The following is a 12,168-nucleotide window of genomic DNA, read 5'->3' on the forward strand; positions in this document are numbered from 1 at the left end:
TACAATTACAGAAATAACACAACTGTGGAAATAATTAATACAGCCACAGCCCATGTTTTCAGAAACACCTCTTCAGCTGCAGCACATGGGGACATTTGGGCTCTACATGTATACACATATATGGAGTATTTATACTGACATTGTGCACCCACAGATAGATTGTCTTATTGTAATGACATTACATTTATATAACGTACTTCAGATTACTAACATTGCCCACCCACAAGTCAGTGATGTGGAAAAGCATACACACAGCTGAAAAAGCAACACTAAATCACTGATAATTCAAGAAAATTCTTAAAGTATTTTAGCCCATCACATTACTTGGTTCATTCGTTTTCCTTTGAAAAGTGCTATAAAAAGACCAATTCTAAACCCTATCCTCATGTTTAAGAAACAGTGTATTTCTTGTTACTGCAAGTAGGGATCTTGTCTGGAAACAGTCCTATACATATTTGTGGTTCTTCAGATGATGATCTGAACCTATCATGAAGATAAATGTCTATTCTTATACTGTATTATTTTCATATTCAGTGATTTATTCAAGATAAATATCACATGACTTTGCAGGGAGAGGTCACAGTTCCTCCCGCTGTGTCTAAGACTATGGATTTTTAACAAGTTGGGTTTTTAACACAGAAGCAGCTTACAAACTTTGGAGGCATGCCAGATCATTTTGAGAATTTAAACTTGGGGAAAAAAATGCTTGTTTTAAGGAATTTAAGCCAGGCACTATTATTAACATAAATCATAATTTGATTTTGGTAATTATTACTGTGTTTTAACAGGCACTTCTGTGGATAGAGCACTACTATTAAAAGATGCAAGCGTATTATACATTTATGGCTGTTACTTTGTCATACTGTTACACTGGCAAAAGAAGTAAGATGAATAAAAGCAAAGTTCCACTGAAAGGAAATCTTCCAATTAATTCAAAGTAGATTTCTGCAAAGAACAACTCCACAGCACAAGAAATCAGGAGACTAAAGCTCTTATTACGTGAGATACTACTGGAAACAGACCTGTTTTTCTTGTATAAAACCATCTGCAACTACATGTATCTATTATCCAAGTTTCTCAAGGCCTTTACATCCTAACTTCCTGGATGTTTACAGTAAATATTTTTATTCCAAATATGAGAAGAGCTGTAGGAATTGCGTGTCTGTCAGTGGCAAAACCACAGCTCCAAAATCCTACCCTCTCTTCTGCAGCTGTTTCAAGGACAACATCCCTTCTGTGTGTGCCACGTTATGTCAACTCCCCAGACGTAATGGGTTCAAAATGCTTGTTTGTAAAGGCTGCTGTGTGTGAGGAGGTGCATGTTTGATCACACCACCTGGCGCTGTAAAAATCTTCCCAAGGTTGAAAAACTCTGCAGAGAACATTTCAAACTTCCAAATAACTTTCCCACAGACGGAAGTACTGGAAAATATTTTAAATTAAACCACAGAGCAGCTCCTTGACTTTTTATTAGTTTTCAGACTTGTCAACAAATCTGTCTGAAACTCAGGAACTCAATCCTATCCTGATGAAGAGGGACATGTCACCTAAGATCTCTTTGGGAAGCAGAGACAAATCCATACTACCAGTCTCAGTGTCCAGTTTTCACTCTACACAATCCAAAATAACATGTAATGAAAACCAGAAAAATCACCCTTATTAATAGGTACTACAGTTAATTGCATAGTTGATGTTAAGTATGTAACAACCGAGACACCCTCAAGCAATTCATGTCCTTGAACCCAAACACTTTGAACTTTTATAAGTGCATATTACTGAAAAACACCAACAATAAAACATATCTCAAATGATGCTGTCAAATCTGTTCTCAATTTCTTATTCCTCCCCAAAACAATGCTTGCAGACACATTGGTAACCATCTTCCAGCTGGCTGCCTCTGAGTGCAGTTTTGTGTGTTCACCACACGACCTGTGGCTGGGCTGAGACTAAGGAAATCTTTCATGCTTGTACTTCCAGTGCTTGTGCAGTTTTTAACATCCTGCGTCTTGTGCCTGCTCAAAACAGTTTCCTGTCATGGCAATTAAGATGTTTTCATCTAATCACTGGCAGTTTTCCAATACCTAAGGGGGGCCCACAAGAAAGCTGGAAAGGGATTTCTTGCAAGAGCATGGGCAATTTACTAAGAAGATCCTTCTGATTACACAGGTGAGAGATCTTAGAGCTTTTACTCTCCTAGACCAAAGCATTAAAATACTCCTCTCACTGTTTGACCCACCTGTCTGCCTGAGGTTACCACCCCTTTAAGAGGGACAACCCAAGTAACCAAATACATGCATCTCAGCCCGTGCAGTGCACAGGTCAGTGTAACAACTCCCACATTCTCTAGCAGCTTGAGGCTTTCCACCAAGCAGTATGCCAAAGAATTGTTCATTTAAGGGTGTGATGGACAGCTAGAAGACTAAGCACTGCATTCAGGTCTAGGAGTAAGGCTCTCTTAAATGTATGGAAAATGCTTTGATTTTAATTTTCAGATTATTCTCATGCAGATCAGATCAAGTGTGCACCAGTACCCCATGAATATTAACAACAGCAACTACTGCTTATGATCAGTCCTGGAATTGCAAGCCCGAAAACCTTGTGTTAATGATAGTCATTCCTCAGGCATCTAGCATGGCAACTTCTACCTTTGTGATCTTGGCATCAATTTTAGAGGCAAAATTACCCCTCAGAAAAAGCTTACGGGCTTTGGAACAGCTGAGCATTCTTTCAGAGTATTTAGATAGTTCAGATGTTTGCTGCACTCTATTCAAATGTATAAAAAACCCACGTCCATCACCTAAAGAGCATTGAAACCCTAAGCTATGCAGCTCCTAGCAACCAACAGATTTAACAAAGCATAGCATTAGCAGTGTATGTAAATGGGGAATGTTTCCGAGTCCTTCTGTTATCTGAAATAAATACATCCATCAAAAAATAAGGTAGAAGCAGATTACTGGAATAAAAGATCACTGTGGGAGTTATACATCTTCAGGGATTAAATTCCTTAGCCTAAAGAAAATGGTCCCCCTTCTAAGTGGAGGGGAGCAGCAGAAGGAACACAACCGGTATACTTATTCAGTGAACACTTGTAAAGATTAATAAGAACTTTACAAATTGATTGAAGAACAAAAGTACCAATGAAGTCTAACCAAAGTAATTTTCTCAGTTAGCCCTTTATTAAAGAATCAAAACCCAATTTAAAAATTGAAAGAATTTAACCTATGGTAAAACTTAAAAAAGAGGACAGTACTGTAAGTGTAAAGGTACATCCTCATTCCAACCAAGACATAAGAAGGCGAAGTCTGGATTAAATAAAATACCAGAAACTGACATCTAGGGAATAAAACCCAAAGAAACAGGTAAAAGTTGAGAGGAATTAAAAGATTTACATCTGTTTTCAACACTGTAAAAAGTAAGCTTTGGAGCTTGCACCCTTGTAGGACATGAAGTCTCAGAAACAAATCTAACAGGCCTTTTAACCGAACCCACTATGAAATAATGAAATTTAAAAAGTTAAAACATACCCAATTATTACTCATCGGATTATGCAAACATCTAAAATGCAAAATTTGGCTCGGCAAGTCGGACAAGGCACTTGGCTTGACAGCCACGTCTCCGGGCGCTGCTGATCCTGTCGGCTCGCAAACCACTTGCCCATGCAGGTGAGGCACCACATGGGACGACAGTAGCACTGCTGGCACTCCCCTTCGTTTGGCTCCTGGCAGTTCTTGATGAGCTTGATGTTAGCAATAGTCTGCATACACCCTATGCATGGCTCCAGCTCCTAGAGAAAGAGGAAATCATCAAACCCTGACCCATGAACTGCACAGCCTGGAGTTGGGCAGAGCTTCAAGACAGAACTGCCCCACCAGAAGATACCAAATAGTTTCAATCTCCATAGCTTTGTTTTATTAGAACAAATCTTTTGTTAGAATAAGGACAAAATATCTCTTTAAACAAAAAAACCCAGAACTGCTGCGTGACACTGAATAAGCAAAAATGACTGAAAAAACCCATTCTTTCTCTCTCTGAAGAGCTCCACTTGTTTCCAGAGCACAGCAGCCAGGGCAAGGTAAGCAAGTAGCTATCTTCATCATTTAGACAGTGTGTTTTTCAAAAACCATACCAATATAAAGTAAGGACAATAAACAAACAGTTCTTACCACTTACTACAGCAAATGGCTGTTCCTGTCTTCCATGTTCCTGAGAGACATAAATAACAGAGGAAATCGGGGCTCTACTTAACACAGTGGGTGCTCATCTTCAAGGACCAGAAATGTACTTAATTTTTCTTGGCTAATATTGGAATAATTGCTATTTCCCCACAGTTAATTATGCCACATAAACTTGCATATAGGGACGTCATCTTGCTATGGAGTGTTTTACAAATAATAAACAGTAATTAGCATTTCCCATGTGTCTTCCAGCCAAAGCTCTCCAAGAATCTGACAAAGCTCAAAAGACAGCACATTGAACAAGCATGGACACCTGAATCCTATTCATACTGCTACTGGTGTAACAAAAAGCTGCTCTGCTTTTTGGTCTCTAGTTCCCACCTCCAGTGTCTCTTCCCTTGTCAGCTCAAGTGTCTGTCCAACCACACTGGCAGCTTGCCCGTGGAGCAGATCCAGATGAAAACCAGTCATCTTGCTTTTCACCTTGATCATCTCTCCCAACAAGGTTCACTGCAGACAAAGTCTTGGGTCAACATGGCATGAGAAGTGTGCAGGAAGCAGGATTGCTTCTTTTGGAAGCTGGCTCAGCTCTAACTTGTGAAATTAGTGCTTCTTTTAGTTTTTTACACAGAAAAAACTCTAGCATAGAAAGGTTAACTAACTTTCCCAACTTATTCATAGAGCTTCAGATTAGGGAAAATGCCAGGTTTTCCATATCAATTTCTGATACTATTTATCACTCAATGTCAAACCAAAGTTCAGTAGCTCAGCTGACACGTAAATGTATCGCAAATGAAAAGACCTGCAAGAAAGCAACTCTCACATTAATAGTATCTTCTCTTTATTTTGAACATCTCTCTTCACCGTATACTGCCACAGCTACCAGAATGCACAACCACATTCCATGCAGACATATCTGATCCAGTTTGATTTTAGCTAGTTCACGTAACCAGACAGTGAAAACACCATAAAAGCTGCATAACGCTACCAAAGATACCAAGTACTCACTCCATGAGCTGGAACACCTCATACAGACTCACCACAAGGTCACCAGAACTAGTTTAATTAGTTACCCCTGGTACATTGAACAGTGCTCTAGTCACACTTCTGACTGCTGCACAAGTATAATAATGACCAGATCACAAATATTACTGTAAGGAAGACTCTGTGGTGTTATTTACAATTAAAGCAAGGCTCAATTAAGAATCAGTAATTAATTTCAGCACAAGATCCAGCAAAACCTGGCTATCTGGAAAAGCAAGGTGTAATGGAGCAAACTTCCTAAGGAACAGTAACAACAGCTGTGATTCTAGCTCCCCATAAACCTTCTGGAAACATCACCTCATCATTTCCAATGTTTTCAAGTAACATTGTATATGGGAATTATTATAGAGGACTTTCTTCCACTATGCTGTTTCTCACATCTCAAAAATATCATGCTCATAATATAGTCCATCTCCTCATAGAAGGAACAGAAGCAGCAGCCAGAACTATATTTATTACACGTTTACTGAAATGGAAGGTGAGCCCTGTGATGGATGCACCCACCCCAGCTGAGTGAACAGCACTTTGGTCCAAGCACCGCCGAAGAAGAGGCTTCACTGGAGTCAGCCCTGCTGTGCAGACCTTGAGCAGACCTAGGCCAGACCTTCTTGGAATGTGAAGGAATGTAGACCATGTCTTATCAGGAGCTAATGGTGCCAGCCTGATCTGAACTAGACAAAACTAAAGTGGCTGCACATGCCCCAAAGGGGAGTTTGATTATGAGTCAATCACTTTGCACTGTAAATATCCATACCCCCCAAGCCCATTTTGCTCTCTTGTGCGGCAGCGGGCTGTACAGCAGTGATCTCCCCTGAGGCAGGACACCTCTCATCGTTACTCTTCGAGGTTGAGAGATCCCTTACCCAGCCTCTGTTATCTACAGCAAGGTAAGCAACATTCTGTATCAGATCTAAAGCATATTGTATAAAGGCTAGCTTAATTACTAGAAGTACAGTAGAGTGACTGCTGTTTAATTACCATTTAATTACCATTTGATTACTGTTTAATTACCATATAATAATTATCATTTAATCAGCTTTCAACCATAAAACCTTTTGGTTAACCCCATGACAATGGCGTATCTTAAAATTCACCTTCAATAGCCCTAAGTAAAGAGTTATCAATGACACAGTAATCACAGGCTCAGCTCTATTGAAAGTATAATGATTACAGTTTCACATGGATAGAAAATCTCACCTGCGTGCTCGGAACCGAATACGTCTGGTTAATTTCCACCAGAGATGTAAAGGTTTCTAGAAATAAATCACTAAGGCTTTGATGGATCACAACATTAGCTGCGTTGCTGATGGGAGCATGGAGCTTTTCTCGGAGCTCCCCATACTCTGTAGAGTTCAACCTGAAGAACCAAAGATGGAACAAAAGGTTACCATGATTATCCGTTCAAATACCTCGATAGTACATTGCAGAGGTTACCACCAGAGAAGTGAACCCACACAAAAGCTATTTAGGCTGGTACATACTAGTCAATAAATAAGTGTTGAGTATTTTGTTTTCTTTTGCTCTTTAGTTGCTGGTTTTGACACAACTTAAGACAACAGAACACGTTGTCCTCCTTCATATCTGACAGGATATACCAGAGATTAACTCGGACATACAAAAAATAAAGGAAAGGTTTGAAGTTATCAGCATGAAGAAAAGCAATACAGGTACCTAAATCATGCATTAACTGTAAAATACTGCATGCTTAATTTCTGTCCACCTTTTTAATTCCTATTTACTTGGACCATATCTGAATTTATAAATTCCTGAGGACAGAAATCAGAGTTCTATCACGTGGCATGCATCACAAGGTGATATAGTACACAGAAGTATCAGAATAATGTCAATCGGTGTCAGTTTCTGTGATTTTATGATTCAATTTTAGATAAAACTGAAATTTCATGAATGTTACAAAGAGATGCTGAATGTGACTTACGCTTTGAATTAAGGCTGTAACAAGCTGCACATCACATTAGGTTTACTTCTGCTAAGTAAAGTGAGGCCCACAGACCTCAAGAGGCACGTTGAGACCTTATGCAGATCCGGCAGTGACACATTACTGTTGTTACCCCTTTTTATTGTAATGGTTCTGAGCTGTAGAGTCAGAACTCTCCAGCTTGATGTTTCCACTCATGAAACAGCTTTCACAGAGAAGCCCTGGGAACACCATCCTGAAATTCCTTTTTCTTCCTGGAGCCCAGTACAATGCAATGCTGGCTTAGTTTAAGCACCTGGTGGTCTCCATTGTTTCAACTACTATAGGATAATGTTGTTTGTTAACAGATGCTATTATCTGTGCAAATAACAGAGATTGTTCTATGCAGAGGGAAAATTCACACTGCACACTCAGGGAAACGTGGCCTGCCTACACAAAAGCATTCTTCTTCCAGAAGCATCCCACTGTACGTAATCTGATTCTGGATATACACAATAATCCTTTATCCTTAATAAGGGAATTCTGTCCTATGGCACTTTTCTTAAATCCTGTATGACTGCTTTCTAGCAGAGACTTGCTATTTCTGACATATCTTATTACATGAACTTTCAATCACTGTTCTTGGTCCAGTTCTGTTTAGCTACAAAATAAAGTTTTGGGGGTTAGATTTTTTTCCCCCAAAAAGGAATTGTAAAGCCATGATTTTCTAAGCTGGGTATGTAGTTTTGTCACTCTGGCACTGAAGCACTTAGAGAAAAAAATCATTAATTATTTAATACTTATTTGCTCACCACTCCACAGGTCTACTCAGGATTTTCACGCTTACCTTCACTAATCTCTCATTCTGAGCTCTGTTCACCTGGGCATCTCATGCAATCATTGGTATGACTTCCACATTGCCAGGACCCCTCTGTTCACCTACAAGTCTGGAGATCTGCCTACTTCTAATTACATAGTAAATAAATCCTGCTATCATACAAATTCACAGCAAGCAGACACTCAAAGGCCTTTTCAAATATAGTTTTAGAAGCACTAACATGGCTTTGTGTGCTCAATTTAATGACAACCGGGACTTTAACATCCTTCTACCCAGTGTTACAGGTTTCTGAAGAACTGGTACTTTTGCCTCACTACGCAGACACTGCTGAAAAAAAATAGCATGCGCCCTTGGAAAACAAGCCCTGACAGGTTACAGCATGTTTGCTATGATTTGCTGCTATGAGAACACAGAAACAGACCAAGATTACTTCCTTGATTTAAGGAAGTTGGTTTGTAGTAGCTCAGAGAGAACTCTGAGTACTGACAAAATGACAAGCCTTGAGCAGAGGGAAAAAGAGTCATGGGTGAAAACCAGCCAGTTGTAGACAAATAATTACTTCTCTTCCCCCAAAATTTGGAAGACCAAAGATTCTGCCTTTCATTCCTGTTCTCCATCTTTCACCTAAGGTTTTCCAGTTCTTTCTGCATCCAGCACAGTCCTCTTCCTAAGAAAGGATCAAACAGGCCAGTCCCTCTGTTTAACCACTGTGTTTTCAATACTGTAGTTGTATGAATCCTTCTAAACAACCTTTCTTCACTGCACTGTGTGGCAGAACTGCACACCCAGCATCTCTGAACACCAGGCAGGGACCAAAAAGGAAGGGATGAGACATGGGGAGTCTTCAGCTCTGCCACAAAAGCACTCCATCAGCACTATCAAATAGCACAGATGTAACATAACAGGGTAGTTGTTTTACCGGATATCAAATGCCTTCACGTAGGGATTAATACTGGCAACACGGATGGTGAGGAACTGCACAGGCATATTTGAGTCTGGGGTGAGCTCGTGCTGTCTGGAGTCTGTCACTGTCAAATGAATGTCCTGCTGCTGGGCAACATGTAAACAGTAGGTGGTTACTTTAATCACCCATGTGTCCGTGACTATCACCCTTGCTCCTGGGGCTCCGGTAGCAAATTTGTCAATTCTTCTAAATTCTGTATTGATGGAAGAAGCTACTGCCCTCCAACCCGACTGTGGGAGAGCATAAATAGCGAGCGTTTGCGCTAACGGATGATTATTCCAGCCTTTCCGTGACCAGTAATATGCCAGGGCGCTGGTGACTGCTGGAAAGAGAACAGCGAAGAAGAAGAAAGTTTTCCATCCTTTTGAAGCCAGGTAGAAAAAGCAAAGATGTTTTTCGGGTGCAGCAAAGCACATACCAAGGTAATAACCTGCAAGGAAAAAGGCTTACTTTCAGAAAGCAATTAAGCACATACATAAACACATACCCTGAATCATAGTTATCTAACCAGTGAGCTCATCTCCAAGAGAGCTGCTGCACCTCTGGATGACAACTCAAATTCAAGCCTCTTGTCATAACCAACCTAAGGTAAATTCTTACCTGTCACCGATTTTAACCAGAATTACGCAGCTAAATGAAGCTGATTTGAATTTGCAGGTTAAATAAAATTACCTATGATGCCACATAGTTTTAGCAGAATTGTATGGCTAAAGGAAGCTCGTTTTAATTCAGCAGTTAAATAAAATGCTACTTCTCTGTAACTGCAGCCAACTAGTTAGAAAGCTCAGTATGAACATCACAAAGAGGTGTGAGCAATAACAGAATAGAATCACAGACTAGTTTGGGTTGGAAGGGACCTTAAAGCTCATCCAGTTCCAGCCCCCTGCCACGGGCAGGGACACATTCCACTGCACCAGCTTGCTCAAAGCCCTGTCCAGCCTGGCCTTGAACACTGCCACGGACGGGGCAGCCACAACGCTGGGCAACCTGTTCCAGTGCCTCACCACCCTCACAGTAAAGAACTTCTTAGTTATATCTAATCTAAAGCTATCATTTTTTCAGTATAAAGTCGTTACTCTTTGTGCTATCCCTATAACCCCTTGTCAAAAGTCCCTTTCCAGCTTCCTTATAGGCCTCCTATAGGTATTTCCAGGATGTATAGCGTGACCGACTGACCCACGCCTGAGTGCACCGGACAGACGGGCACTGCTGAGGACCTCCCGGCGGGCACAACAGGACCCCCGCAGCGGGTTTTCATCCCCCTCCCCGCGGGGCTGAAGCTGCCGCCTCCCGCCGGTGCCTCGCCCGCCGCCGCCGGTGCTCACCGAGGGGCAGGAGGGAGTGCGCCAGCAGCGTGCCGGTGCTGCGCCGCAGATGGTACTGCACGAAGGCCGCGTCCTCGCTGCCCAGCCATGCGGCCAGCAGGCTCTGCACTGTCAGCCCCGCCGAGCGCACCTCGTCGGGCGGGAAGACGAAGCATACGGCGAACACCACATAGGCCAGCGTGAAGGTCACCGCCGGGCTCTCCATGCTGCGCCCCGCCGGGCACGGCGCGGCCCAGCCCGCTCCCGGCCCGGCTCGCTGGGAGCGGTAGTTCCGCCGTAGCCCCGGATGCACGGCCGGCAGTTCCGTTGGGGCGGAGCCGGTAGCGGTTGGCGGGGCGGAGGCGTGGCCGCGGGATGCCCGGGGCTGATGGGGATGCCCCGTGGGTTCCTCCCGCTGATGGGCTCTGCGCGGAGCCTCGCCGTCCCGCCCTCCACAGTGGCGAGCCTTGGGGCTGTGGCCCTGCTCCAGCTGGGAACCGACCATCCCGCTCAGCCCCGGTCTCTCCAGGGCTGGCCAGGACTCGCATCTCCCGGTAGCCAGCCCTCCCCGTAGCCTCAGGCCGTAGAAACGGCTGGCAACTTCTAAACTGAACTGAAAGAGCCCTGTTGGATGAGGGCAGCGTCCTTTTGAAGTAGGGAAACGGCCTGTTTTACTTAAGGGTCTGAAAAAGCCTTTTCCTTGTTTTTCCTGGTGTATTTTGTGTAGTATTTTCTTCAGAGAATTATCAAGACAGGGATGTCAGATCTTAAAAGGCGTTAAAGGGACAGAGATCTTAAGATAATGTTTGTGCACTTCCCAAACACAGTAAAGGGAGAGGCCTGGCTGGGATCTCTGGTTACTAAAGTACAAATAATAACTAATAGCCACAATAATCACCATTTCTCTTAAAATGCAACAAAACCCCTGCTTGCATCCTGTAATCACCATAAATGCCATATTGGTGTCTTTTAAGGAAAGGAGAAATTGCGCAATTGGAAAAGCACAGCAGAGGAAGCAACATACGTTACGTGCTGCTACTGATGGGGAACTAAGTAAATCGGAAATGCCACCCCCAGCATGTGAAATCCAACACTGGCAGATGGGTTGTTGATCATGTTGCTGTTGTTGTTCAATAACACGTATTACGAGGATGTACTTGGGAATGCCCAAGGGACTGATGCATTTATGTTTGAGGGGGAAAGAGAGATAACACGCTCTAACAGCTACGTGGGACAGTTGTGCAAAAGTCCTGAAGATGGTGGAAGTTCATGTGGTTTTATTTATCATTACGGATCTCTGAATAGAAGAAGAATTTAAATATGGACCTAAAGACCTCCAGCTTCTAAGCATGAATTTCTATATCAGCAACTTTCATTTCCCTTAAAGAGTTCTAATGGTATCAACAGTATTTCATAAACTCTTTCAAAATATTTCATAAACACAGGACTGACTCCCAGGGGACACTCCAAGTTCACTTACATTCATAGAATCACAGAATCAACTAGGTTGGAAAAGATCAAGTCCAACCATTACCCCCATAGCTGCCAAGACCACCACTAAACCATGTCACTGAGGGCCTCATCTACACGGTTTGTGAACACTTCCAGGGACGGTGATTCCACCACTGCCCTGGGCAGCCTGTTCCAATGCCTGAGCATCCTCTCGGTGAATAATTTTTTCCTAAAATCCAATCTAAAGCTCCCCTGGTGCAACTTGAGGCTGTTTCCTCTTGTCCTATCACTTGTTCCTTGGGAGAAGAGATTGACCCCCACCTCACTACAACCTCCTTTCAGGCAGTTGCAGAGAGCGATAAGGTCCCCCTCGGGCCTTCTCTTCTCCAGACTAAACCCCCCAGGTCTCTCAGCCATTCCTCATCACACTTGTGCTCCAGGCCCTGCACCAGCTCCGGTGCCCTTCTCTGGCCCCA

The 12,168-nt window shown here is 42.7% G+C and overlaps 1 protein-coding gene across 2 annotated transcripts; it reads right to left on the reverse strand.

The window, feature by feature from the left end:
• Nucleotides 1–201: 201 nt before the first annotated feature.
• On the reverse strand, nucleotides 202–10,559 carry TMEM129 (transmembrane protein 129, E3 ubiquitin ligase). Of its 2 annotated transcripts, XR_003992324.1 has the most exons (5): nucleotides 10,262–10,559; nucleotides 8,892–9,366; nucleotides 6,417–6,576; nucleotides 4,557–4,769; nucleotides 3,701–3,784 (listed from the first exon to the last, which is right to left on the reverse strand). XR_003992324.1 is itself a non-coding variant. In XM_030492704.1 (4 exons), the coding sequence occupies exons 1-4, from the start codon at nucleotides 10,464–10,466 to the stop codon at nucleotides 3,536–3,538; spliced, it is 1,089 nt and encodes a 362-aa protein (XP_030348564.1). In that variant the 5' UTR covers nucleotides 10,467–10,559; the 3' UTR covers nucleotides 202–3,535. The 2 variants fall into 2 exon arrangements, 1 of the variants encoding a protein (XP_030348564.1); XM_030492704.1 differs by lacking the exon at nucleotides 4,557–4,769 and having other exon boundaries at nucleotides 202–3,784.
• Between the last annotated feature and the right edge of the window lie 1,609 nt (nucleotides 10,560–12,168).

The sequence above is a fragment of the Strigops habroptila genome, chromosome 7 (genome assembly GCF_004027225.2).
Source record: "Strigops habroptila isolate Jane chromosome 7, bStrHab1.2.pri, whole genome shotgun sequence".
NCBI classification, from domain to species: Eukaryota; Metazoa; Chordata; class Aves; order Psittaciformes; family Psittacidae; genus Strigops; species Strigops habroptila.